Source organism: Buteo buteo, chromosome 15 (assembly GCF_964188355.1).
Source record: "Buteo buteo chromosome 15, bButBut1.hap1.1, whole genome shotgun sequence".
Taxonomy (NCBI): domain Eukaryota; kingdom Metazoa; phylum Chordata; class Aves; order Accipitriformes; family Accipitridae; genus Buteo; species Buteo buteo.
The window spans coordinates 16780991-16805773 of record NC_134185.1 but is presented as its reverse complement, the minus strand read 5'-3'; the positions used below and the strand labels follow the sequence as shown (position 1 = coordinate 16805773).

The 24783-nt window shown below is 56.8% G+C and overlaps 1 protein-coding gene across 1 annotated transcript; it reads right to left on the bottom strand.

Moving 5' to 3' along the window:
- Nucleotides 1-733: 733 nt before the first annotated feature.
- Nucleotides 734-7847, bottom strand: PRDM13 (PR/SET domain 13). The gene is made up of 4 exons (XM_075046375.1): nt 7707-7847; nt 5861-5992; nt 5642-5762; nt 734-2253 (listed from the first exon to the last, which is right to left on the bottom strand). The coding sequence occupies exons 1-4, from the start codon at nt 7845-7847 to the stop codon at nt 734-736; spliced, it is 1914 nt and encodes a 637-aa protein (XP_074902476.1).
- Nucleotides 7848-24783: the final 16936 nt, after the last annotated feature.

The following is a 24783-nucleotide window of genomic DNA, read 5'->3' as shown; positions in this document are numbered from 1 at the left end:
AGAGAGTGTATTTCCTTTAAAAGTATATAGTGCGTGCTTTTAGATTCATGCTTTTCAATATTTATTTTACATTTGTTACTGAAATATTATCTGTTATAAATAATTGCAACTTGATCAAATGGTGCACCTGTTATCCTATGCGAACCTCTTCAGTGCTGCAAGTGTGGCTTTTTGCCGCCTTTTTTTTTTTTTTCCTCTCTTTCTTTCCAAAAAGCTGTTGGTATTGCTTTATTAGGACCCGAGAAAGCACATCTGAGGTGTCAAATAAAGTGTACAGATACCAGAGGCGCTTGCAGACCCGGGACTGCTGCTGAGCCCCACGGCTCGGACCGCTGGAACAAGTGACGGGAGAGCACATAGAAAAAAATCGTTTCCAAAAGGCACAATTTCCTCGACACAAAGGTACAATAAAAATATATGGCCACTGAAATACGGGCGCCTACGGGGAAGCGGTGCCTCTCCGCTGGGATCCCGGGCCCGCCAGGGTTTCGCCCCCCTTGTCCCGTTCCCCCCTTGTCCCCGTCCCCCCCCACCACCTTCTCCCGGCCCCGCGGCGGGAACGCGGGGACGCCCGCGACGATCGCGCAGTCCCGGCCGCCGGGTGGGTGCCTGCCAGCCGGCTCTCCCCCGCGACACGGGCTCCCGTGGGACCGCCCCGGGAGGCCGGGAGCTCAGAGTAAGGGGGGGGGGGGAGGCTGCATCGCGCCCCCCGCCGCCGCGCCCGCCTCCTGCATCACTGCTCGCGGGTCCTGCTGCCGCTCTCCGGGTCGCTCTGGTCGTCGGTGAAGCAGACGTCCACGTCGCTCTCGTTGTCAGTCTTTTGCTCCTGCTCGGGGTGCGCGTAGCCAGAGTCACTCTTGTCCTCGGCCGCCTTGCCGAGGCTCTGCCCCGGGTGCCGGGACTTGACGTGCCGCTCCAGGTCGCGGCGCCGCACCAGCACCTTGCCGCAGTACTCGCAGCGGTAGGGCGTGTTGCCCTCGGCGTGCAGGCGGATGTGCTTGTTGAGGTTGCTGGGGTCCCCGAAGGGCCGCAGGCAGACCTTGCACTTGAGCGGCTTGTAGCCCGTGTGAGTCCGCATGTGGATCTTCAGCCCGTACTTGCGGGAGTAGAGCTTCCCGCAGTAGAGGCAGAGGTGCCCGGTCTTGGGCTTCCCGCCGGCCGCCGCCGCCGCCCCCGCCGGCAGCGCCTCCAGCCGCCCGCGGCCCTTCTCGGCCGCCAGCTCGGAGAGCTGCTGCGTGTGCATGGCGATCTCCCGGTCGATGCCGGCCAGCGAGCCCAGCTCGGCGGGGTGCAGCCCGGCCGCCGGCCCCCCGAAGTACGACACCGACTCGGGGTACTTGAGGAGGCCGCCCAGGTGCAGCTTCAGCGGGTAGTAGGGCGCGGCGCCGTAGAGCAGCTCCCCGTTGTAGACGGTGAGCGGCATCACCGGCAGCCCGCACTCGCCCGCGTACGCCTTCAGCCCCTCGAAGGGCGGCAGCGCGAAGCGCTCCAGCGCGCCGCCGGGCAGCGGCGGGTAGCGGCTAGCGGGCGGCAGGGCGGCGGCGGGCAGCCCCCGCTCCACCTGCCGGAAGGCCGAGGCCTCCTCCAGGGGCGAGAGCAGCGGGAAGGCGCGCAGCCCGCCGCCGCACGCCAGCCCCGCCGCCGCCGCCGCCGCCGCCGCCGCCGCCGCAGCCGCCGCCGCCGCCGGAGGGGCGGCCTCGCCCGGCAGCGCCCCGCACTTGGGCGGCGCCTCGGCGGCGGCGCGCCCCGCCTTCAGCCCCCCCAGCAGCTTGGAGAAGCCGAGGGCGGCGGCGGCGCCCCGCGCCTCCTCCCGCAGCGGCCCGGCGGGGCGGAAGGCCGAGCGCGCCCCGGGGCAGAGCGCCAGCCCGTTGCCGCCCGCCGGCCCCAGCAGCGGGCCCGGCCCGCGGGCGGCCCCCACGCTCATGTCCAGGGCGCGCTCCTGCTCCTCCTTGCCCGCCGGCCGCTTGGGCAGCGCCGGCTTGGCGAGCGGCGGGGAGGCGGCGGCGGCGGCGGCGGCGGCCTCCCGCTTGACGGCCTCCCGCGGGCCGCAGCCGGGGGGCGGGTGGCCGCGCAGCGCGGCGGCCGGCGGGTCCTTGGGCGGGAGGCCGAAGGCGGCGGCGGCGGGCCGGCCGTGGTCGTGGTGGAGGAAGGGCCGGCCGTGGCTCAGCGCGCAGTGGAAGTGGACGTGGGCCTTGAGGCTGTTGGGGTACTTGAAGGTCCTCCAGCAGTACCAGCAGATGTACCGCTCCTCCCCTGCGGAGGCAAGCGGAGGGGCCCGTCAGCAGCGGCGGCCGCGCATCCCCGCGCCTCCCCGCGCCGCCACCCCGCGCCCCCGCCGCCCCGGCCCGCCCCCGCCGTGCCGCCGTGCGGTGCGGTGCGGTGCGGTGCGGTGCGCGGTCGGGGCTGCGCTGCCGCGGACGGGGCGCCGGGGGGGAGCAGCTGCCGCCGCGAGTCGTCTGTCGGGGGGCCCATCTGTTGGCGTTTGCAGGGGAGGTAGCGTATGTCAGGGAGTCGGCTGCACCGAACAAAGGCCAATCTAATGATCGTGAGCCCCTCATTACGCGGCGAGACAATATCCGATATGTATGGGCCATATGTAATCGTTCGCTTTCAGAGGACAATGCCCTTTGTGCCCCGTCCCCTAAACATTTCGGCTTCTCTCAAGCGGAACAGACCTCGGTGGCCGCGGCGCCGGAGACTGCCCGGCACCGCAGAGGCACAGCCTTCGCTTTTCCCCTCCTGGCCCTGCTTGCCAGGAGGAGCATCTCCCCAGCCCCGACGGTGAAACGCTGCCTCTGCGGCCAATCTGTCTGTCTGGGTATCTCTGGGTATCTTTTTCTTTATGCTTCTTTCTTTTCCCTTTTCTTTTCCTTTTTCTCTTTCTTTCTTTCTCTTACTCTTTCTCTTCCTCCCTTCCTCCCTTCCTTCTTTCATTCCTTCCTTCCTTCCTCCTTTCCTTCCTTCCTCCTTTCCTTCCTTCCTTCCTTCCTTCCTTCCTTCCTTCCTTTTCTTTCCTTTCTTTCTCTTCCCGCCCTTTCCCTTTCCCTTTCCCCTTTCATTTTCTCTTTCCCTTTCTCCTCTCCTCTCTTCCATCTCTTTTTCTGTCCGTACGTTTCCACCTCTCTCTCTCCCGTTCCTCCCGGTCACTACAACACACCGACAAGAGGTTTCAGAAGCCCCCGGAGTTCCCCCGAGCGGCTGCCCACCCTGCCCGTCCCCAGCCGATCCTCACTCCCGGGTTAATGCACCGAAACGCCGAAGGTGAGGCCAAGTGCCACACGGAAACCAGAGGCCGCTCCAGGCCTGGGGCCAGCTCCTCATGTTTCGGGGGGTCCCTTGGGGGGTGAGGTGGGGCACAAGCGAGCGGGGATGCTCTCCGCGGCAGCCGGGGCACCCGGGGAGGGGGCGGCGGGTCACCGGGGCGGACACGCTGGCCACGACCAGCCTCCCGGCAGGGCTTTTGAGGCAGCATTTGGGCCGGGGATCAGCCGGGTGCGGGTGGAACACGAAGGCTTCGCCCTCCGCGGGAAACTCGGGCGCGAACTCGCGTGCCAGGATCCAGCGCTGTCGCCTGCGTCTCGTCGCCTGTGTCCTCGCCGCGGTGCGCAGCCCTCCCTCCCTCGCAGCCATATGAAGTCGTCGGACGAGGTTTTTCGCCCCGTCGAGGAGGGAGGGAGGCGGGAGGGTGTCTGCCCGGGCGCGGAGTGGGGGGGAACCGCGGCCGCAGTCCCACCGACTTCGTTGGAAAACGGGCGAAGGAGCGGTACGGACCGAGGGGCGTGCGGCCACCCACCCCCGCGGGCTCCCTCCTCTTGCCTTCAGTTGCCTTTGCGGGTCTCTCCAGCGGGGCGGTTTGGCCCTCGTCGTCCTCGGCAAAAGCGTGGCGGGACCGGCGGGACCGGCCTCCTCCCGAGGGTCACCGAGCCCGGCCCGGCGCTTTCCCCGGCTCAGCTCCAGTCCGGCAACCATCGCTCGGGGATAAAAAGGGGGGAAAAAAAAAGGAAAGGAAAAAAAAAAAAGACTAAAACCATCCCTTTCTCATCACGGTAAACCCAAATAAATGGGGTCAAAGACAGATTGCCAAAGTTTTGTTTTGTTTTGCTTTTTAAAAAAAAGCTCTCTGAATTTCTTCCGCTCTGATTGTTTGTTGATTTATTTTTTTTCCAGCGTACTATCCTTTAAAAAGAGCGCTTCAGCATTTTGATACACTTATTCTGACTCCGTATTAATTAGTCTGGAAAGCGTGGGGCCGGAGACGCAGCAGATCGGCAGGGTCAGCCTGCAACTAAGCCTCGCTTCGTTGGGACGAGGAAGATGCCACACGCTGGGTGCCTCTCGCAGACCCGAGCTGCTTTCTTGCCCTTCTTTCCCCTGACCGGCACTGGCACCCGTCGACAGGCAAGGGCTGCTGGGTCGGAGGGGCAGAACCCAGCACCGTGTCCTCCTTCCTGCGGCCGAAACGTCGCCAGAGCCCGGGTTTTTCGAGGGGGTGACCCTCCGGAGTCCCAGTCCCTCACTGCCCTTGGGGGGGGGACAGAGACGTGACCAAGAGTTTCCTTTCCGGGGACAGTTTCAGCACTGGGAGGGATTTGGGCTCCTGCGCCATCGCACGAGTCGGATGGGACGTGAGCAGCCAGCGCCCGGCGTTTCGGCAAGCATCCCTCCGGGCCGGATCCTGATCACCCTGCGGAGTAGCCAGCCTTGAGGGGTGGGGAAGGCTCAGCCCCTCCCCGGATCGTGCCCTTGCTGCCTTCTCAGGGACAGCGCCAGGCTGAAGGGTCTTCTGCCTAGGGCGGGAGCGGGTGGGCTGCCCTCGCCGCCGGCGGAGCGGGCTTAGCCCGAGGGGAGCGAGTGCCCGCGGGTCCCACCGAGCCGCCGCCGCCCCGGGGAGCGCCGGGACCCGGCCGGGACCGGCGGGAGGGTGGGCCCGTCGCCGGAGCAGCCCGACGGGTGAACGCTGAGGGGTTTCGTCTTCTTTTCCCCTGTTTAAGGTGCTGCCACCTTATCATTTTTCTTAACATCGGTGTAATTCCAGCTGAGAATCAGCTTGCGGATTGAAACGAGCGGTCCCAGGCGGGTGTCTTCCCCTTCCTCGGATGTCCTTATCTGAGTGGAATTTGACGCCGACTTAATTTTTTACCTAATGCATCCTAATTTACAGGGACTGCCCAGTACCCGTTTTGACCTGACTACATGAACCTGCCCACAAGACAGCCTGAAGAGAGGCTCTGAAGCCCTAACCGAGGAACACCCAGGGTAACAGCGGTTTTTCGAAAACCTACGAAGCCACATTGCTGTCTCGCATAACCGCACTAGCGTTGTTTCAACAGAAATCCCATTTGCCTATCAAAAGATCATTAAATTGTGCCGATGATGGAACGACTCAAGGCACGGGGGCCTTTCCATACGCTACCGAGTTAATAGATCACCCTTTAAATATAAGCAGATGGAGTCTTAGTTTAAAGGGTGGCAGGTTAAAAGTCACTGCAGCTGTGCGGGCATTAATTTTTCTGAGGGCGCGGATTTGAAGGGCCCAAGTTTGCCTATGGCAGTCTGAGCTCCCAGCAAAGGTGTCAGTTAAAGAGGTTTTGGTTTGTTGCATTTAATTAGGTTGCTCTGAAACGAATGCCCGCGTCTGTACCTTTCTCGTCGTGCGTCGGGGTGGCCGTGACGGGGATGTCAAACCACTGCGCCAAGGGGTTGGAGTACCAGACGGTGAGCTCCTCTCCTGGCTGGACATCTCGCAACGCCCGGTAGAAAATCTGGGAGGGGGAGAAAGGAAACTTCTTCAGGAGGCTTGAGAGGGGAGGCATGTGGCGGAGAGCGGTGCCAGGCCGGCCCGGAGCCGCGAGTGGGGTACCTGTCCTCCTGGCAGATCCGCAATAGCCTCCAGTGTTTGCTCTTGGGAGTTTCGGGCAGCCCGGATTAACCCTATCCACTCCAGAGCTGAGCTCCCGGCTTCATCCACTAACTCCCCTCTCACCATCCGCACCTGGAAGACAGGCGGCACCGCTGTCACCTCCACGCGAGACGAAGCAGAAAGAAAGCAAAAAGCTTACCCGCCTCCCCCCCACCCCCCCCCTCGCCTGCCTGCCCACTCTGCCGTGCCTGCTCTCCCACACCGGGCCGGTGTCTCGCAGCGGCGAGAGCATCCCGTTTTGCCGCCTGTTTGACTCTTCCATCCTCACCCGCCGTTGGGTAGGACCTTCCTCGACTCGCAGGTGCCTCGGGAGAGCTGCGGCTGGCCTGGAGGGGGCTGCTGCTCTGCGGGGGTAAGGATGGAAGAGCCCGGGCCCGGCGGGGACCTGCAGCGTTGCGAGGGGAAATGGGATTTTTTTTTCCTTTGGGGCCGCACTGGCCCAAACGCACCTTGGTCGGTCGCAGCTGCTACGTTCAGCTTAACGCTGTATTAAATGTCCAGGTAAGGCGTTATTTTTTTGGAAGGGTCTGTGCAGCCTCTGAATCGGTGCAAAACAATTGCCACACACACGACTTGTCGGAAGACGGGGAGGGGGAAAGGGGAGAGGATTCCGCTTAGCTACAAAGTCTCTGTAGCCCCATACTTCATAATCTGTTTGCCCATACAAAGAGAAAATGAAGTGCCCGTTCCCTGAATGACCGTGCAATAAAAGTCATCGGAACAAAGCGGTCTAAAGCGAGAAACCAAGGGAGCCAGATGAGAAATAAATTTGAGTGGGCTGGCAGAGCGTTTAAAAACAATTAAAGGGCATTAAAAAACAGAGCGGAACGCGTGAGCCGCGGCTGCCCGGGGGGTGGAAGGAGGGCTCTCCTCCGCAGCCCCCTGAAGAGCCCGATGGACGGGGCGAGCACCCTTCACCGCCTCCTCCTCGCTCCCTCCCAGCTCGGACACCGACTGACCCCGGAGCCGGCAGCCGGCCGGCCGTCACCCCCTCCCGCTCCGGCGGTGAGGGCTGGTTTGCGGCTCCGGGGGTAGGAGCCGGCCCGAGGCTTGGCGAGGAGGCCGAGCTGCGCTGGGCTGCCCCGACACCTGCGACCCGCACCCCGCCGCCGCCCCCGGGGGAACCCCGGCCCGCTCGCCCCGCGCTCCCCTCCGGCCCCAGCCAGCGGATCCGCGGCCGAGGAGAGGGACGGGGGAGGCACGAACCCGAGCCGAAGGCAGAAATAAATCGGTGCGTCTGCCTCTCGCCCCCCTCCTTCCCCGGACGAAACCGGGGGGGGCCGTGAAAGCCGCGCACCCCCGCCTCGCCGGGGCTCCAGGGGCGCGGAGCCAGCCGTGGCACGTCCTGGCCCTGCCGGGGAAGGGGCAATGCCCGAGTGAGCGGAGCCCCGCGGGGCGGGGGGCGGGCGGCGGGACTAGCGCCCTCCGGCACCGGGCACCGGGCACCGGGCACCGGGCGGCGGCGGCGCTTTCGGCACGTCTGTGTCCAAGGCGGGGGCGCGTCCGCTCCTCCGGGAGAGCCCCCGGGTCCCCCGGCCGGGCTAGCGGGGCCCCGGCGCTGGGGAGGAGGGGGAGAGGGCACGGGCGGGCCGGCTTTCCTGGCAAAGCCGCGAGGAGACATCTCGGGACGCTCTGGGAACGCTTCCCTTCCCTTTCCCGGCTCGCTCCAAGAAGGGAGGATGGAGGCGAGAGGGGAGGGAAGAGCAGCCTCTTCTCCCGAGCCGGCTTCCCCCGCGTCAAGGAAAAAGCAAGGTCCAGCGGTGCAGGAGAGACGGTAGGAAAATACCTTTTTTTTGGGTCCTGGCTCCCTGCGGTCTGAGAGGTACTTGCCCAGTTTGAAGATGCCCGGCACAGGACCCAGGCGCAGCCCCGCCGGGATGCAGCTCTCCGCGCTCACGCTGATGGCCGGAGCCCTGCTGCTTTGCATCGCTGCCTCTGGGTGTGAGCGCTCGGGAACCCCAACTACTTAAGGGGGCCGGAGTGACAGCGGCGGGAGGACGAGCACAGGCGTATCTCCGCCCGCAGAGTGACGCGGCGGTGTGTGGACGCCGGCTTTTCAACGGGAGCAGGAGGGGTACCCCTTGGCAGGGGGATGCTCTGGGGCGCAGAGTTTGGTGAGAGAGTTTGGCTCCTCGAGCAGCTGCGGAGTCCCATCCAAGAGGGTCACATGGAGCCTTTCCCTAACCCTCCTGCATAATCAGGCGGAGTGAATGGCTGGCAGACAATGGGCCAGGCGACCTTCCCATTCCTAAAAATCCAATTTGTCAAGGGCAAAGAAAAGGCGCTGGTGAATCAAAGGTCTGGAGGGACCATTAATCCTCAGCATGGGGTATTGTCCCCGAGACAGTTACGATATTTTAAGTGACAAATCCACTGTATAATTTCTCCATAAATTTTACTTCCTTTTATTGTTCCTCGACAAACCAGTTTTGGAAAATAAGTGACTATTTTAAGTCTACTTGGCTGAGCCTTTTGAGGTTTAATATACTTCAAAGATTTTTAATTCTCTTCCCTTGGCTTTATTGTAAAGGAGATTAAACAAAGAGATGGGGAATGTTTTGAGGACTTGTTAACTTCTATTGATTCCCGGCGTGTGCCATACAGAAATTGGGCAGGTACTTGATGGGAAAACACCAGAAAATACCTACACTTTTTTTTTTTTTTTTTTAAAAGAACGACCATATTACCATTTCAGTGGGTTGGTTTCAGGCCAGTAATCTGTTCAGAAGAGCTTTGATCCTTAAGGAGGATGAATAGCACAAAATATGAGCCGCCGTAGCCCCCGTAAAACACAACCCGCTGCATCTGCGAGCGCTAGGGAAGCTGTGTCTGTAGATCGTGCGATTAAGAAATAGAGACAGGAGGAAATAGAGACATACAGCCACCAGGAAACAGAGAGGCACGGCCAGCAGATAACACAGATCTCTAGCGAACAGCGTGCAGCAGGATTCCTCGTTTAATACATCCACAGGTTCCTTTCCCGCACGCAAAATCGCTTGCACCGAGACCGCTTTCGGAGGTGGAACCTACAAAAAGCCACTATAAATAAAGCCAGAACGAAGCGATTGGAACAGACTGCGTCTATGTCCCTCCTCTTCGCATAAATATTTTAATTAAGATACAACGAGGCGCTAGGATTATGTCGGTTTATAAGTCGGGCTGGGTAAATGTCCCAAGATTTTTCCAGGAGGTGAAAAGGAAAGGTGTGCGACTTTTTTCTTATGCATGTGCGACAGTCCGGATGTGCCTGTCAGACCAAAGAGTACAGTTACACATTCGATTTTCCACTTTCGCTTTTATAGTCCTGTCTAATTCGTGCTAGCAGGTTTTCTCTGCTCCATACCTCGCTAACTCTCCAAAAAGAAGATTTCTGAACCTTTCTCCTGCGGAGAAGTTGCACAGGCAGATTTTATCCATTGCTTTCAGAAGCAATTGCAGATATGGGGCGCTTTTTTTCTTTTTTTTTTTTTTTTTCTTTTCCCTGCCCTTTTCCTAAGGGTCAGACCTAACAAATTTCAAAAGAAAACCCGGAAAGCTACGTTTGGAGGTGTATCTGCCGATAGGTGCCAGGTAACGGAGCGGGCTCTTCTCAAGAAGCCCCTCTTTCAGCAAGATAAACCCCGGCACGTCGCTTTCCATGTGACGGCCAGTGTGGGCTTTACTCTGGATTATGTCTGCCGCCGTCACGAGTGGGAGCAAGGGCCGCAGGGACGCGCGGGGCGGGGGCACACGGGAGGGATTTCGAAGCGGCGCGTCTCCCGAGTTGCCCGTCGCAAAGACGCTCGTTCCCCTCTCCCTGCCCGGCCCGGCAATTACGGCCCGGCCTCCCGGCCAGCTCCCGCCGCTGCCGCCATGACATTCGCCCACGCCGGTCGCTCCGGCTCCAGCCCTCCGCACGGCACCGGCCTCCGCCGGCAGGGCCGGGGCGAGCCCCCAAACCTCTGCGTCCCCGCGGAGGCCGGCGGGCAGCCCAGGGCTGGCCGCACCGACCCCTCCGTCCTCGGCGCTGCCCGCGGGCGCTGGGCGGGGAGCGCCCGGCTCCACCGGCCGGGCGGCACCGGCACCGGTACCGGCACCGGCAGGGGGACCGGCAACGGGACCGGGCGCTGCCGCCGCCCGCTCCGGGGACCGCTGGCCGGCACTGAGTCCGGGTGGGCCGCGGACGGATGGATGTATTTTTAGTAATGACACGTATTGGCGCGCACGCGAGATAAATGTCGCTCCTGCCCCCCCGCAGCATCAATGATCATCGATCGCATCTCGCCGGGGTGCAATGGCAGGGACCGTCCCGGGAGCGGGGCGGGGGGGGTTCTTTTTCCCTTCAGGGACGGGAAGGGGGCGGGGGGCCGGGGGGGGGGGGGAAGAGAGGATGTGGGGAACTGAAGATGACCCCTTTGATCAGCGGCCTGAATGGGGCAAAAAGGATAAACAAGAAGTTGAGGGCAATAAATTTAAGCCATGAACATGTCCCTGTAACCTCTGGCCTGGCCGCTTGAGGATGAGACCGGGTTGAAATTCCGAGAGCCGCAGAGGTAGAGAGGGGGCTTTTAAGGCGACCAAGGTACCCTACTGCTCCGCCTCGGGAGCCGCTCCCTCCCAGGCCTTAATGAGTCAAAAAGCGTGAACGACACGCGAACAATTTTATCAATAGGACCATGTAAAGGCCGACTGTGAGGAAAGTTATTTATTAATATAGCCGATTGTGGCTGGTTCCCATCCACTCAGAAAAGAAAAGCCCTTGCTCTGGAAGCATTCACACCAGTTCTCCAATTTTTATTCTGTCCTGTGGCTCAAAGTTGAAGTTCCCCAAGTGAAATAAATTGTCCACAAAAGAGGAAAGGAACCACATTTTCTTTTATTTTTCCTTCCCTAAAAAGGAAGGGTGAAACCGATCTAATGTGCCCACTGGAGCAAGATGCAGCATGAAAGGCCGGGTGTTAAAAGTAAAAGCAGCCTTTGGAGCAAATGGGATGGAAAATTAAATGAAATTAAATAGCTTGAACGACCGTATTGTCCCTTATTAAAAAGACACATTAATTACATGGTTTCAGCTTTATTCAAAGACAATGTTTAGACTCAATCAAAACATTCCACTATCGCTCTTTATATACTTAAACCGGGCTACTAGAGGCACCATTAATGCGAGATCACTTTTGCCCAGAGATGCGATGAAAGTTATTTTCCTCGGCGGCCCTTATTTATGCCCACCGCTGAACTGCCGGTGCCCCTGAGTAACACTTTGGCACACTGTTCTCCCTGATTTAACAGGTTGCCCCATAATGAGGCATGAATGTTAAGGAACAACAGTCATCCAAAGAGGCACAGTTGCAGAGAGCAATGTCCCACCAGGGAGCTCCATTCAAACCATCAAACCGCTCCGGCACAGAGAAGGTTCAACACCACATTCAGACCAGCATGAATGCCTGTATACAGGGCCCGGCTCATTATGCCGCGGAGCACCGCAGCGGAGGCTTGAACAAAATGCTGCAAGTTCATTCAGCAGGCCATACTCTGGCGGGGCAGCCCAGCCGGCGGCTCCCGGGGTGACCTTTTTCGCAAACGGCTTTGCCCCGCCGAGGCTGCCCTTCCACGGGCTGCGGGACGGCCCGGCCCCGGGGCTCCCGGCCCTGCTCTGCCCTGCCCCGGGGCTCCCCGCCCTGCCCGAGCCGGCCCCGGGGCTTCGGCCAGGGGCTCCTCCGCAAGGGGATGGGGACGGAGGGCGGGGGGGAGGCGTGCTGACACCCCGAAACACGGGAATCCCCTTTAAACCGAAGACACCCATACGGTCTGAACGGCTTTTCTCTTTTTCCTTCCTTTTTCCTTCTAATTTTCTTTTTACTTTTCTTCTCTCTTCTCTTCTCTTCTCTTCTCGTCTCTTCTCTTTTCTTTTCTCTCTTCTCTTGTCTTTCTCTTTCTCTCTCCTCTCCTCTCCTCTCCTCTCCTCTCCTCTCCTCTCCTCTCCTCTCCTCTCCTCTCCTCTCCTCTCCTCTCCTCTCCTCTCCTCTCCTCTCCTCTCCTCTCCTCTCCTCTCCTCTCTCCCTGCTTCCCTGCCTCCCTCTCTCTCCCTTTTGCAGTCCCTTTATCTCTCTTCCTCGACTTCGCTCACTTTCGCTCTTTCAGCCACCCTCTCTCAAAACCACTTCCCTGTACCACCTTCCCCTCCTTTCTTTTCTTTCCCACCGCTTTCCTCCCCCGGGACGCCGCCCGCCGCCGCCGCCGCCTCCCCGCCGCGGCGCTGCCGGTGCCCGGTGCTGCGGGCGGGCGGTGCCGATCGGCGGGGCCGGGCGGCTGCGGCCCGGGCCGGCGGCCCCCAACCAGCTGTGCGGTGCAGACGAGATGCGGGTGGGATATTAAAGCAGCTTTTGAATAGTAATTCAGGTTCTATGGGAACCCGGGCAGATGACAGGAGCTCGATTTGGTATTCGTATTGTTAATCGCGAGCGTCAGCCCAGATCGGATTCAAACACGTTTTGTGCTCGTTAAAAATTCCAGTGTAGGGGCCGAGATTTTTTTTTCTTCTTTTAGCCGAGCTTCAATTGGAGGCGAAACTTGCCGCATAAAGTATTCAAAGTCTGTCTAAAGTTGCCTTTTAACCGGATTCTCCCCCTCCCGCAGCCCCCACCGTATCTCTTGGTTCTTTCGGTTGACATGGTGCAAATAAAAGTCAGTAAACTTGTTGCTGAATTGCAATGTTTCGGTGTACCTTATAAATTCATACCTTTTCTCCCTCGATCGCCTCAGAATGAGCCCCTGCCTCAATTCGATTTTCCTTGCTGTTGGGCACATTTAGGAGAGAGTCTATTTGTGAAGTTCATTTCTAGGCAAATGTATTCAAGAGCTGATTGGGATGAATAGGACCGTGTGTCAGCCGCCCCTAATTGGGATTAAAGCACTTCGGACCATATGCAGAGAGTGACAGAAATTCTCAGGTTTCATTGTGCTCAGACTTCCACCCGCCTGGACACTCCTCCTGGAAAAGGGGGATTTATAAAGATTTCAGGGAGAAACTGAGGAAATAAAGGAGACGCAGAAAATGACCGGGCTAATGTCCCTCTGCGAGGCTGCCAGCGTGGCAACTGCCGGGGACAGCGGCGGGCAGCGGCGGGCGAGACCCGGCGAGACCCGGCGAGACCCGGCGAGGCGGCGGGGCCGGGGCTGGGGCCAGGCGCGGCGGGAGCGGACCTGGAGCCGGTTTTCCCTTCGGAGGGAGGGGAAGCAAGCCTCGGCTCTCTCACGCCCGGCTCGTGTTCGGGCTTGGAAACGTAAATGCAAAAACATAACCCCGGGGTTGGGGGTTATATGGGATGGGAATGAAAACCCCCACGCGGAAATTTCCCCGGGTGTTTCTAGCCTAAGGAACAGGCTCCCAGGGGATGAAGAAGGCAGGGAGGCAGGGAGGGAGGCAGGGGAGATGTGAGTCACAGGCAGACGCCACTCCCTGCCCAGCCCAGCACTGGTATCAGGGAAATTAGGGTTTTGGCAATGCGGGCCTGCCTGATGTAGTGAAAGATGCCCACGGCCAGGGGGTTGGACTAGTTGATCTTTAAAGGTCCCTTCCAACCCAAACCACCCTGGGAGTCCGTGAAGCTCTTAACCCAAAGCTGCTCCAAGTGCCTATCCATCCATTGCCCTGTCTGCCCGTCTATCCATCTGCATGCCAGCTGGGCACAAGCGGCCCTGGCAGGGTGAAGCATCATGCCGCCGAAGGCTCTGCCCTTGCTGGAGCCGTAGTGAGAGGCACATTCTAGAGCTCGGGCCTGGCCTTCACACTGCCACTAATCCGGGTGTGGGGTCGTCTGGATGCAGCAACTCAAAACGTACGTGGCAAGAAAAATGTTGCTTGGGTTAGTGATTTTTAAACTCTGTGGCCAGTTGTCAGAAAGGTGGTGTTTAATCCCATCGTAATCAGAGGGAGAAGAGCCCGCGGCGCTATCAGGGCCTTTGTTTGCAGAGGTGACTTTGTCCCAGCGAGGTGACCGAGAGCTGGCGACCGTCTGCTGCTCTCGTCCTCTCTACGCTCCTCTGCAAAGCACCCATCGCCCCGACGGGGCGGGTTTGCGCCGGTGTCCCCTGGCAAGCCCGTGTGCCGCGGGGTGCACAGCCCGTGTCCCGGCGGAGACGCCGTTCCCGGCCCTCGCCCCGCTGCCGTCCGGGACCCACAGCCCCGGCGGGGCCTCCGGGAGGGCACGGCAACCCCGGGGCGATACGGACACGGCTTTGCTCGGTGATACAGAGCCGGGTGTCCCCTCCGCAAGGGAACTGCCCCGGCGCTGCCTGCAGGCTGGTCCGTGGCGGTGGGAAGGGTCCTGCCCGCGCCCCAGAATTAGGCAGTAACGCCACTCGCCTGCGTGGGTCACCTCCCCTTACTCCCGTGGGGGAGAAGCAATGGGGCTGAGCAAAGCCGAGGCGTGCCCAGCGTCCCGGGCAGGGTGCCCTCTCTCCATCGCTGAAGGGGGCTCGGGATGCGCCACGCCAAATCCGGCTGGCCTGGGAAGAAGCAGAGGGACTTTTAACAGCAAATGTTGCTGAAGTCTCAGATCAAGGACTGAAGTCCGTTCTCTGGCGTGGGTTTGCCCCTGCAAGCCGTCCGCGGTAAGCAGAAGGTCTGGTTTAGAGGAGGCTGACAGAGCTGGAGTCCTCCGCCTCTCCTCCCGCACCGCCGGCTGCCCGACGTTCATACTCCCGCAAGACAAAGAGCGGGAGGAGCGGCGGGCACGGCCGTGCGGGGCCGTGTGCGGGGCTCGGCGGTGGCGCCGCTCAGCCCGGGAGAAGCCCCTGACAAAATTTCGCCGCAACCGCGCTGGTCACGGGCCGGGAGGAACGCACAGCCCTGACGTGCCTCCGTGGCCCCCTCGACGGCTGCGTGCCTCCGTCCCCCGTCCGTCCGTCCGTCCCTCCCCGCGACGGCTGCGATATTTAAATAAAAAAAAGGAAAGAGCACCCCCGCGCCAGCCCGGTAGCGCTGCCCCAGCTTTCCGGGGCAGGGCGGGGGGAATGCGGTGGGTTTGCCAGCGCAGCCCGAGCCCAGCCGGGGCGACCAAACCATGTTTCCCCCCCCCCCGCCGGGAGCCAAACCTCTGCCCCCGGCCCAGTCCGAGGGGAGAAGCGCGGCCCCGGGTCAGGGCGAGGGGACAGGCGCCTGGCCCCCGGCTGCCCCTCGCTCCCGGGATGCCCGGGGAAGGGATGCCCGGGAGGCCCCGCTGCCCGGAGGCTGCTCGTCGGGTTAAAGGCAGAGCTGCGCACAGCTGCCTGCAGCTACAGCATCCATACGTATCACGCGTATATCCACGGGCACCTCAGAGGCAGGAGGGACGCGGGTTTGCCTGTGTGTCCGTCCATACGCACCCGGGTATGTCTGGGCGTATACACGCACATACAGATTTATTTCTAAGTCGGTATGCTGGAGTCACTGGTGGTCCTTTTTTTCCATGGCTTTCGTGACTGGAGCACAGGGACGAAGGCCCTTCCTCTCCTTCACGGTCGTCCCTGAGAGACAGGGCAGTGACTTATGGCAAAGCATACTGGGCGTACCGAGCCAAAGGCTACCGAACATGTACCGGACCAACGCGCTAGGAAGCATCTGCAAAGGTCTGCGTGCACTGAGGAACCGATTTGTTCCTGTGCTCCAGAGAGCAGCAGGGTGAAGAAGCAGAGGGTGCTTCCCTCCCTCCCCGTCCTCCAGCGTCAAAAATATCCCCGGGAATCCAATTCATAGAGCTACATTCTGACCTGAGCTCCGTCTGAGTCGGGCTTTGTAAAGACAGCGGTTGTACCGCTTAAATCACATGGTCCTTCCACCTCTAGGCAGGCAAGCTAGCATTGACTTTTTGTTTCAGCTTGGGCTTTAATTGTTTGTTTGGGGTTTGTTTCTGTTTTTAAATACAGTGGGAGTCCCCTTCTGTGAGCATTTCCACAGACTGTCTCTCTCCGTCCTGACAGCTTGATAGATCCGAGCCCGACCCTGAATCTCTTCCAGGGATGAAATTGTGCAGCGACAGAGGAAGCCGAAGCAGGCGGGCAGAGCGCGCATCCTGCAGAGCTCCCCTCCTCCTCCTCCTCCTCCTCCTCCTCCGACCCCTCGGCCGTGCTCAGCTCGGCTCAAGGCGAAAAAAATTCCTTATGCACAGTGTAAATTTGTTGCGTTTTCAAGTGCTCACGGGGGGGGGCTCATCTCTTTTGAAATCAACCCTGCGTTTACAGAAGAGTTGCAGCTCTAAAACGAGGCACTTAATTTCTGTAAATCTTCTCCCCGAGGGGCAGCGTTATAGTACAGTAACAGCAACGACCTAGCTGGAGCTTGTGGAGGGGAGGGGTGGTTCCTAGGTAGATGAGAAGCAAGTGGCCGTTAGTGCCGGGATGGGAGCCGGGAGCCGGGGGCAGGGCGGAGGGAAGGCTGCCGATGCCCTCGGTGCGGGAGTCGGGAGGTGAAAACGATGGTGGTTTTGCCTGTTAGGCTCCCACTGAATCCAGCACTTGATCTGAGGAGAGGCAGGGAAATAAATCATTGGCACGGAAGAGAGAAAGGGATGAAAAAATGGTAGCTGCTGGAAGGAAGACCTCTCTCTGCAGTGGCACCAGAGAGCAGGGGCAGAGCTTTCTGGCTGGCTGGTAATAGTGTAAATGGAGAAAGAGATAGGTTTTGCCAGCAAGGAGAAAGGGCTGTAAGAGAGCTGACTTCCTAATGAGCGCATATAATGTTGTAAAGGGTTTCAGCGTTTTATGCTTTTCAAGATACGACTATCAGCAAGAAAAAAAAAAAGATTTTAGCAAAAATGCAGCCATCAGAAACTGTTCGTTACACTCTGGTAAACATCCCCTCATGGTGAAATTGTTGGTGGGGGCGGAAGGCAGGGCAAGAAAATGCATCTTCTTCTAGTATATGCAGCTCTCTAATTAATGAATCTGACAAACCGAAAGGTCTTCCTCTGGTTCCTGTGACTTGACTTCTTTTTTTTTTTTTTTTTTTTTTTTTTTAACCCAGTAAAGACATTCGAAACAAGAAAGCATTTGGTTTAGATATGCAGAATAACGGAGGTTAAACCCACGTTATCTAGAACTTATCTTAAAGTACACCACGAAGTACAGACCTTTTTCTTCTCTTCATTTCGGCATTGCATATTTTGATGCCGAAATATGCATCATTTTTGACAGCTTCGGAGTTATGAAACAAAAAAAAACTTGTAGGTGTCATCTGTCGGAAACAATTTTTCGTTACAGACTGTAGATTTAATGTTGTTATTTCTATTCATTGTTTGTGCTATTAAAATAAAATCTAAATAAAATTATTCGGTATTTTTGCCCGATCGCTTGTGGACCGCTGCCCTCAGCTTCCCCAGTGTCACCATCTTTCAGTCTAAATATTCAAATATGCGTTTAGAAGAAGAAGAAGACAGATTAACCTCAAAGTTTCTGTCTCACTCTATGTCTCTCACACTGAAAAATAAGGGCACACTTCGGGCACACACATACAGAAGGGTTAGCTCTTCCAAAACTAGGAGGAAAACCCTTATTTTTCTTTGAACATTTCTATCACGGCTTAGTATTCGGAAGGGACACGCCTCGTTAATAAACTGACCCCTTTAAATAATTTGCAGAATGAACCCGCCTTAAAATCGGGGTTGAATTAAGCTGCGCTCAAAATATCAGAGTCAAACTACCTCCTGTTTTTGAGTCACTGGTTTTAAAGTTAAATTATGATGCCCACCGTATAGGTATTTCTGCCCGAGAAAGGTGACTTGCGGCCACTGTGTTTAAACCCGTGTCCCGAGGTATTTGAAGAAAAAAATCAAGTGTGCACATTCAGCTACGGCTGAGAAGAGGTTTTCAACAGCCCCTGTCAGCCAGAGCAGTGCCCCGGGCTTTAGGGCTCACCCCCAGGTACAGAACCTGCTCTCGGGTGGGTGCGGGATCGGACCCTCTACAAACGTAACCCCATGTGGAGGGAATACCTGACTTTCCGACATCCCTCATGAGCCTTCCAGGCAGCATTTCCTCAGGAATTTGAGACCCAGGCCAGTCCCCGAGGTGCCCGCACCCCCCGGTCCTGGGCTCCCAACGCTGCACCAAGCTGCCCGCACCCGCTGCCCCCCGCCCGGCTTGCGGGTTGAGCGCCGCCGCCCTGCCCGCTCCCTAGCAAGACCCCGCAACCCCGGACGTCCCGTGGTCTGTGTGCCGAGATTTCCCACTAGCCTTTTACCTTGAAAAGAAAGAAAAAAAAAATAAATCGACCATGTTTTTGAAATTTCGAGAGATGAAAAACATGCCTGTCCCCTGGGCTGAGTTCCCAGGAGGGGAAACATCCGGATTTTCATCACGGCACACCTGAAGCTGTCACCCCGCCCCGCTGTGCCAGTGGTCACAGCCAGCCCCACTCTCCGTGACCCTCAATTCCTATAAATATCAACCTCACCGGCGCTCCCCCCCCCCCCCCCGCAGCCTGCCCGCTGGAGGAGAAGCCGGCCCAGACCCGCGGGGTCCGCAGCGCGGCCGCGCAGGTTTGCGCGGAGCGGCTGTGTGTGTGTGTGTGTGTGTGTGTGTGCTGTGGGGAGTCGGGTTGTGTTGGAGGCGGTTGAAACCTGGGGCGAGAAGACGGCAGTTTCTCAAACTCCCTTCGGGGAGCCCGCAAAACTGAGTGCAAAAGTACGCGCGTACACACGTGCACGTGTAATGCGCCTATGTGAAACCTGCCCGGGGGGGATAGAGACACGGAAATATATAACGCGGCAGTGATCTATTTTCTCTCCTCGGTTATACAGTTTTTCCTCACTTAGACAGTTTCAGAACCCCCCCTCTGAGCTTCTGGGTTGGAGAGAAACCCTTTGCTACCAGATAGAGCGAGGCAGCGAAGCCTCCCCTTGGAAAAGCGTCTCTCAAGCGTGATCCGGCGAAGATGCGACTAATTAACTCGCTTCTCTGTTTTCCGCTCATTTCTTTCCGGTAATGTCAGGGCCTTGCCGGGGAAGGGGGTGTTTCTCCTCGGGCCAGGCTCCGCCGTGCGTACCGGGGAGCCGCAGCCCCCCTCCCGCCTGCCGGGTTGCTTCAAGGTTACCCGATACCTTCGCGAAGTCGTGCAGAAAACCCGGCTCCCGAGGTCCCACGGGACAGAGTCAAGCAAGAAAATACGTGTTCCTAATTTTATTCGAGTTAATGAAAGCGACACAGCAGGTTTGCAAAGGCGGGCGGCTCGGGCTGAAGACGGAGGAGCTGCTAGGGAAACGCAGGTTTTTGAGTGAAAACCTGGAGGAATAGAGAGAAAGGAAGGAGGGGGCCTGGGGAGGTGGGGAAAGCCCCTGTGCAAAACTGGGGTGGCACCGGAGCGTCCCCAGTGTCCTGCGGGGGGGGGCCGCGGGTCGTTTCCATTTTACGGCAGCATCCTTTTCTCCGGAGGGGCCAAGAGCTCAGCGCAAAAACCTGCACCTTCGGGTCAGACTCGCTTTCTCCAGAAGGTGTTTAGGGTGCGGAGGGGTCCCCCGAGGCACCCAGAGGTGCGGGGCAGGTAGAGAGGGCTCCTGCTCTGGGCTGGGCTGCAGCCTTGGGCCGCCTCCTGACTTCTCAGGACGCCTTTCATCGCCCGCGACGGCTTAGTGTTTGTTTAACTGAACGTTTGCGAAGCCGTAAGAGAAAGGCACACTCTCCCCGCGAGGTGCAGGCTACCCCAGAGCCCTTCGGTCCCCTCCTCGTGTCCCGGCGGAGGTCCCCAGCGCGGCCACCCTCCCTTTGCAGCTCCAGCACAGGGAAAGGACAAGCCGCGACTCCGCTCAGCGCTAGGGTTTGGCGGGAGGGTGGGGGGACAAGGGGAGCAATCCGCAAAATAGCCTTTCAGGGGGGCTCCATTTCACCCCGGGGACTTGGTCTTCCCGGGAGAGAAAGCCCTCCCTGATGGGACACACGCCCCATGTGAGCGAAGGGCCCCCCGGTTGATGTACGCGGCCCCCGCCCGGGGCCCGCAGGGCGGTGTAACCCCCGTCTCGGCCTGGACCGGGAGTGCTGCTCAGGATCTGGCCCCACACACCGGGGCCGGGGCCACCCCTGCACGGAAACCTTGAGCCATCGGGCCGGAGGATGCACTTCCAGCTGACCAGAGGGAAAAAAAAAAAAAAATTAAAACCAACCTAACACTGATTTGATACTCCGTCCTGCATATGTTCCTGCTGTGTATGCGTTACTGAGAGGAGGTGGGGTTAAATGCCAGAGTGTCTGTGACCCAGAAAGGAAAACCCTTTCAAATAACAGGCTACTGTGTGGGAACGCTGGCGATTTTTTAAAATTATTTTAAGTGCAGGTTGGAAGGAGGTGGCTGAGCGCATCTTTCTGAACCAGCTACCCTCGCCAAGGAGTTCTCACAACAGAGCTGATGGTCTCTTGTTATTTATCCTCATGTTGTAAACTGAACTGTCATTATTCTAAACTCTTTCCCTCATCTAATGAAATTCTGAATGTCTCCTATGTAAAATATTAAATGGTTGTCTTTGCAAGAGTCTTTTTGTGTGTGTGTGCATTGGGGGGGGTGAGGGTGCTTCAAATAAAACATTCTGCAATATAAATCATTTGCCCCTAAAATTGTTGATCAAGAACAACAGGATCCTTATGTTCAGATACGTGCTACTGAGCAGATGAATTTTTATTTCATATGTATAAACATTATTTGTGGATACTTCCTACTGGTTTGACATGGGGTCACATCCAGAGTCACCACTCCTCTAATCCACCTCCCTCTTTGCAGAATACAGCCTAAAAGACCACCTTTATTGGGAAAAATATCAGACAACTGTCACATTACCTAACTTAGTGAAATCATAACAAAGGCTTCCATTAGAAGTGACATAACATAAGCTGGAAGGGGTTTTCAATTCCACTTACACTTCTTCTCCCCGTTCCTTCCCTGAAATGTCTCACATTCTCAGCATGTTTTGTGGAAGCTTGATTAAAGTCAGGAAATCTGGTTTTGTACCACTCATTCAGTTCCTGAGGGGATATTAAACAGAAGAGGGCAAACGGGAACGCTTATTGTCAGATTCGTGAGAAGATATGTACTGTTTTCAGTTATTAGATGAATATGTAAACATGTAAAAAACCTGAGACTATTAGTAAAGACTATTTTTTGTGTGCAACTAAAGGAGAGGGCTAAAGGAAATACTGTGTTTGGAACTGTGGAGGAGGACCCATGAACAAAAAAATGAACCCGCATCATTCTTCCATCATGTTAAATGCTATTTATAACATGTGGATTGGAAGAAGCATTTATTTTTTAAAAAAGAAGAATCTATCCAACCATCTTGTGTATATTTATATCTAGCGATAGACTAGTAAGTATATTCAATATGTTTGTGATGGTTTTTTTTAGGGGGGCAGAGGGTGAAGAGATCAGCGAGAGCTGACAGATAATTTCATCTCACAAATAAGACAAAGTATAATTTTACCTGCAGGTTCTTGGCTGCGATTTTTTCATTCTGTATCTGGATGTCCCTCAGAGCAGCAGCCAGGTCTGAGGCTGAGCAGGAGATATCGGCACACACAGCAGCACTGCACATCTGTTTCATGAAATCTTCGTTTGCCTGTTTTGACAGAAACACACAGAGAGGACATGGTAAATAAAGCGATCCTCCGCACAGCTCCTGGAAAAGAAAGGCTGCAAAGCAATGTCAAGGGGAAAAAGCTCTGCCTTGTCTGCCCCCCGCCATGCCCCTGCCCAGGAAAGCACCTCCCAGCTGGGCCTCCAGGGAGATGGAGCCACAGCGGCATCCACGTCCTCCGAGAAACACGGGAAACCGCACATGGCCATCAATCCCCCCTGCACTGTGTAATGTGGCCCCATGGCTCCGCTCCAGCCGCAGGACTCCTGGCCTGGCAACGGGCACCCCCAGCACGCCCCAGTCGAGAGGAGCTTTTGCCCCTTTGCTCAAGGGATGCTGCAGGGCTGGGAAGGGTCCCCCAAAGCACTGGGAGCCCCCGGGTACCACGCCACGGGGAGGATCCATGGCAGGATGTCCCTTTGTAGGGCACCAGGAGGGTTTACTCCTCCACAGCTCTGGTACTGGTGTGGTCTGCTGCTGCGCTGTGAAATGGGGTCATGCAATATGAGGCCTGTCCTGCCGAGAAAAAGACAGACCGGGAACGGGGCTGGCAAGACCCTGCCAGGCGCTCCCATTCCAGCAGCGTTACACAGCCCCTGCAGTGCCAGGTGCAGGGCAAGCAGAGCTGTCCCCTGTGCCCAGTGTGCAGTGGAGCAATGGTATTTATCATAGCTGTGGTAAGTCTGCTGTCCAGTCCCTACTAATTATTGCCTGCCACACTGCAGCATACAGAAACAGAAATCGCCAGCATGAGGTAACAAAACGCAGGTACCAAAGCAGAGCAAGAAAAAGGCAAGGGGGCAGGTAGAGAGGGATGGTGAAACAAAGAGGTGCCTGCTTGATGTGATAAGCAGCGGCATGAGGTCTGCTGCTATTTTGGTTGCTCTAGTATGTTCAGTGAGGCAGTGACAGGCTTCTCTGTTATACAGCAGCTTCTCTCTCTGCTGGCTCCTGGTGCTGTGCTAAGCTGGGTGCGATGCAGTTGTGGGTGGCTGTGATCCAAAGGCATGTGCTGGCAATCTGGTTCCCCTCTTTGTAGCTGTGACATTGAAATAGCGGAATAAGGACTTTCTCCTTTAAGTTTTCACATGCTCAGCAAGTTCTGCAAGGTCTAGATGGCTTTTTGGAGAAAGGTGTCAGGTCACAGAGCCTCCATAGAAATCCCACAGAACTCAACCTGTGGTCTCCATCATGTCTCCTTGCATTGAGAAGGGAGAAGTAAACACAGCCAGGGCATGCAAATTCTTTCTTCCCTACCTCACCCCTTGCTCTCACATTCTTACTTAAAAACAGGGTCTCAAACCTAGACTCCGTCATGTCAGGGAAGGTGTCTCATTCCGCCAGCAAAGCCATTTAGAAACACCACTGTCTCCATCTTATCCCATTGTCGTGGTTTAACCCCAGCCAGTAACTAAGCACTACGCAGCCACTCACTCAGTCCCCGCCCTCCCCCCAGCGGGATGGGGGAGAGAATCAGAAAAAAAAGGTAAAACTCATGGGTTGAGATAAGAACAGTTTAATAGGACAGAAAGGAAGAAACTAATTATGATAACAACAACAATAATAAAATGACAATAATAATAATAATAATAATAAAAGGATTGGAATATACAAAACAAGTGATGCACAATGCAATTGCTCACCACCCACCGACTGATGCCCAGTCAGTTCCCGAGCATCAATCCCTCCCAGCCCCACTCTCCCTAATTTATATACTGGGCATGACGTCCCATGGTATGGAATACCCCTTTGGCCAGTTTGGGTCAGCTGTCCTGGCTGTGTCCCCTCCCAACTTCTTGTTCCCCCCCACTCTTTGTGCTGGCTGGGCATGAGAAGCTGAAAAATCCTTGACTTAGTCTAAACATTACTTAGCAACAACTGAAAACATCAGTGTGTTATCAACATTATTCTCATACTGAACCCAAAACATAACACTATACCAGCTACTAGGAAGAAAATTAACTCTATCCCAACCAGGACACCAGTGCATCTTCGCTCTCTGCTTCATAGTTCCTCATGCATCCTCAGCATCTTGGCTACACCATCAGCAACAGATCACTGCAGACTCCTGTGGGACTGGGTCTGGAATGCCTTTCAGGAGTACTTGGTCAGTCTAAGAGCAACCATCGGGTGCTTCTCACTGCTCCTGCCACCCAGAAATTCTTAGTTTACTGCTTCAAGTCCCCAGCCCCTGCCAGTTTCAAGGCAAAGCCCAAACAAAACACCCCTTGTATGCTGCAGAGACAGGGAGGGACATTCACAGACCATTTCTGTCATGACAAAATCAAGATAGCATTCAGGTTCCTCTACACAAACATGTATATGTATATGTATACACACCTGCATACCTCTAGGCTCATCTTTGCCTAACACAATGCCAAATATATTCATAGATATATGAACATATGTTAAGTTTTGCTAAAGTTTCCTTGCTCGTTGGTGACAATGGTGTTGGCTGCCTTGCAGGATATTTACTTCTGGCTCTGCAGACAGCCTCTCAGTTCAGGCTGGTAAAGCTTAGGGAGGTGTTTGAAGTGGTGGACAGAGATGGAGAGAGTTTGCCTGCTGTGAGGACAACCCCTAGGAAGCAAGCTGGCTGCTCTTTGCACGGTATGCTGCATGCAGACAGACAAGGCATACTTAAATTTCAGAACAAATAGGTTTTGTCAGACCATGCAAAAAATAGTCCTCCTGTGCTCACAGGTCTTGCCAACCATTAGCACCAAGCACAACCTTCCCAGCGGGATAAACCAGGAGTTACTTCACCTCGCTGAGCATCTGTCCTGTGGGAGGAGTGCTTCTTGCTGCCATCACGATTGCTGACAGAAACTCTGCTGACTTTTGTGGGTGCAGGGATGGCTCTGAACCTCAGCCTGGGTTTGTAGTGGAATGGGGAGGCCATGAGGGCTGCAGCTTTCCCATAGCTGCTGCCAGCTGCTGTCTGTCTGGTGTCCAGGCACCATTCGCCTTCCTGCCCACATTCAGCCCTGAAAACTGGGCTTGCAGGAGGGATGAGTACACACACTCATCCAGGTGTAAGACCACACATGTATGTCTCTGGGTGGGGAAGGAAATAACCCCCCAATCTATGTTCTGCCACGGTAGAGTCCTCATTAGAGGTAACCGAGTCAGACTGCTGATCTTGCAGTAGAAGGTGTGGGAATGGGCAATGCACCCGGGACTGACTTACTCATTCCACTAATTTTATATATGGTGCATGTGCAGGATGGGGGAGAGGAAGAGATGAATGTAACTTCTGGCACCAGTGAACACGGGTAGAGCATGCCTTCA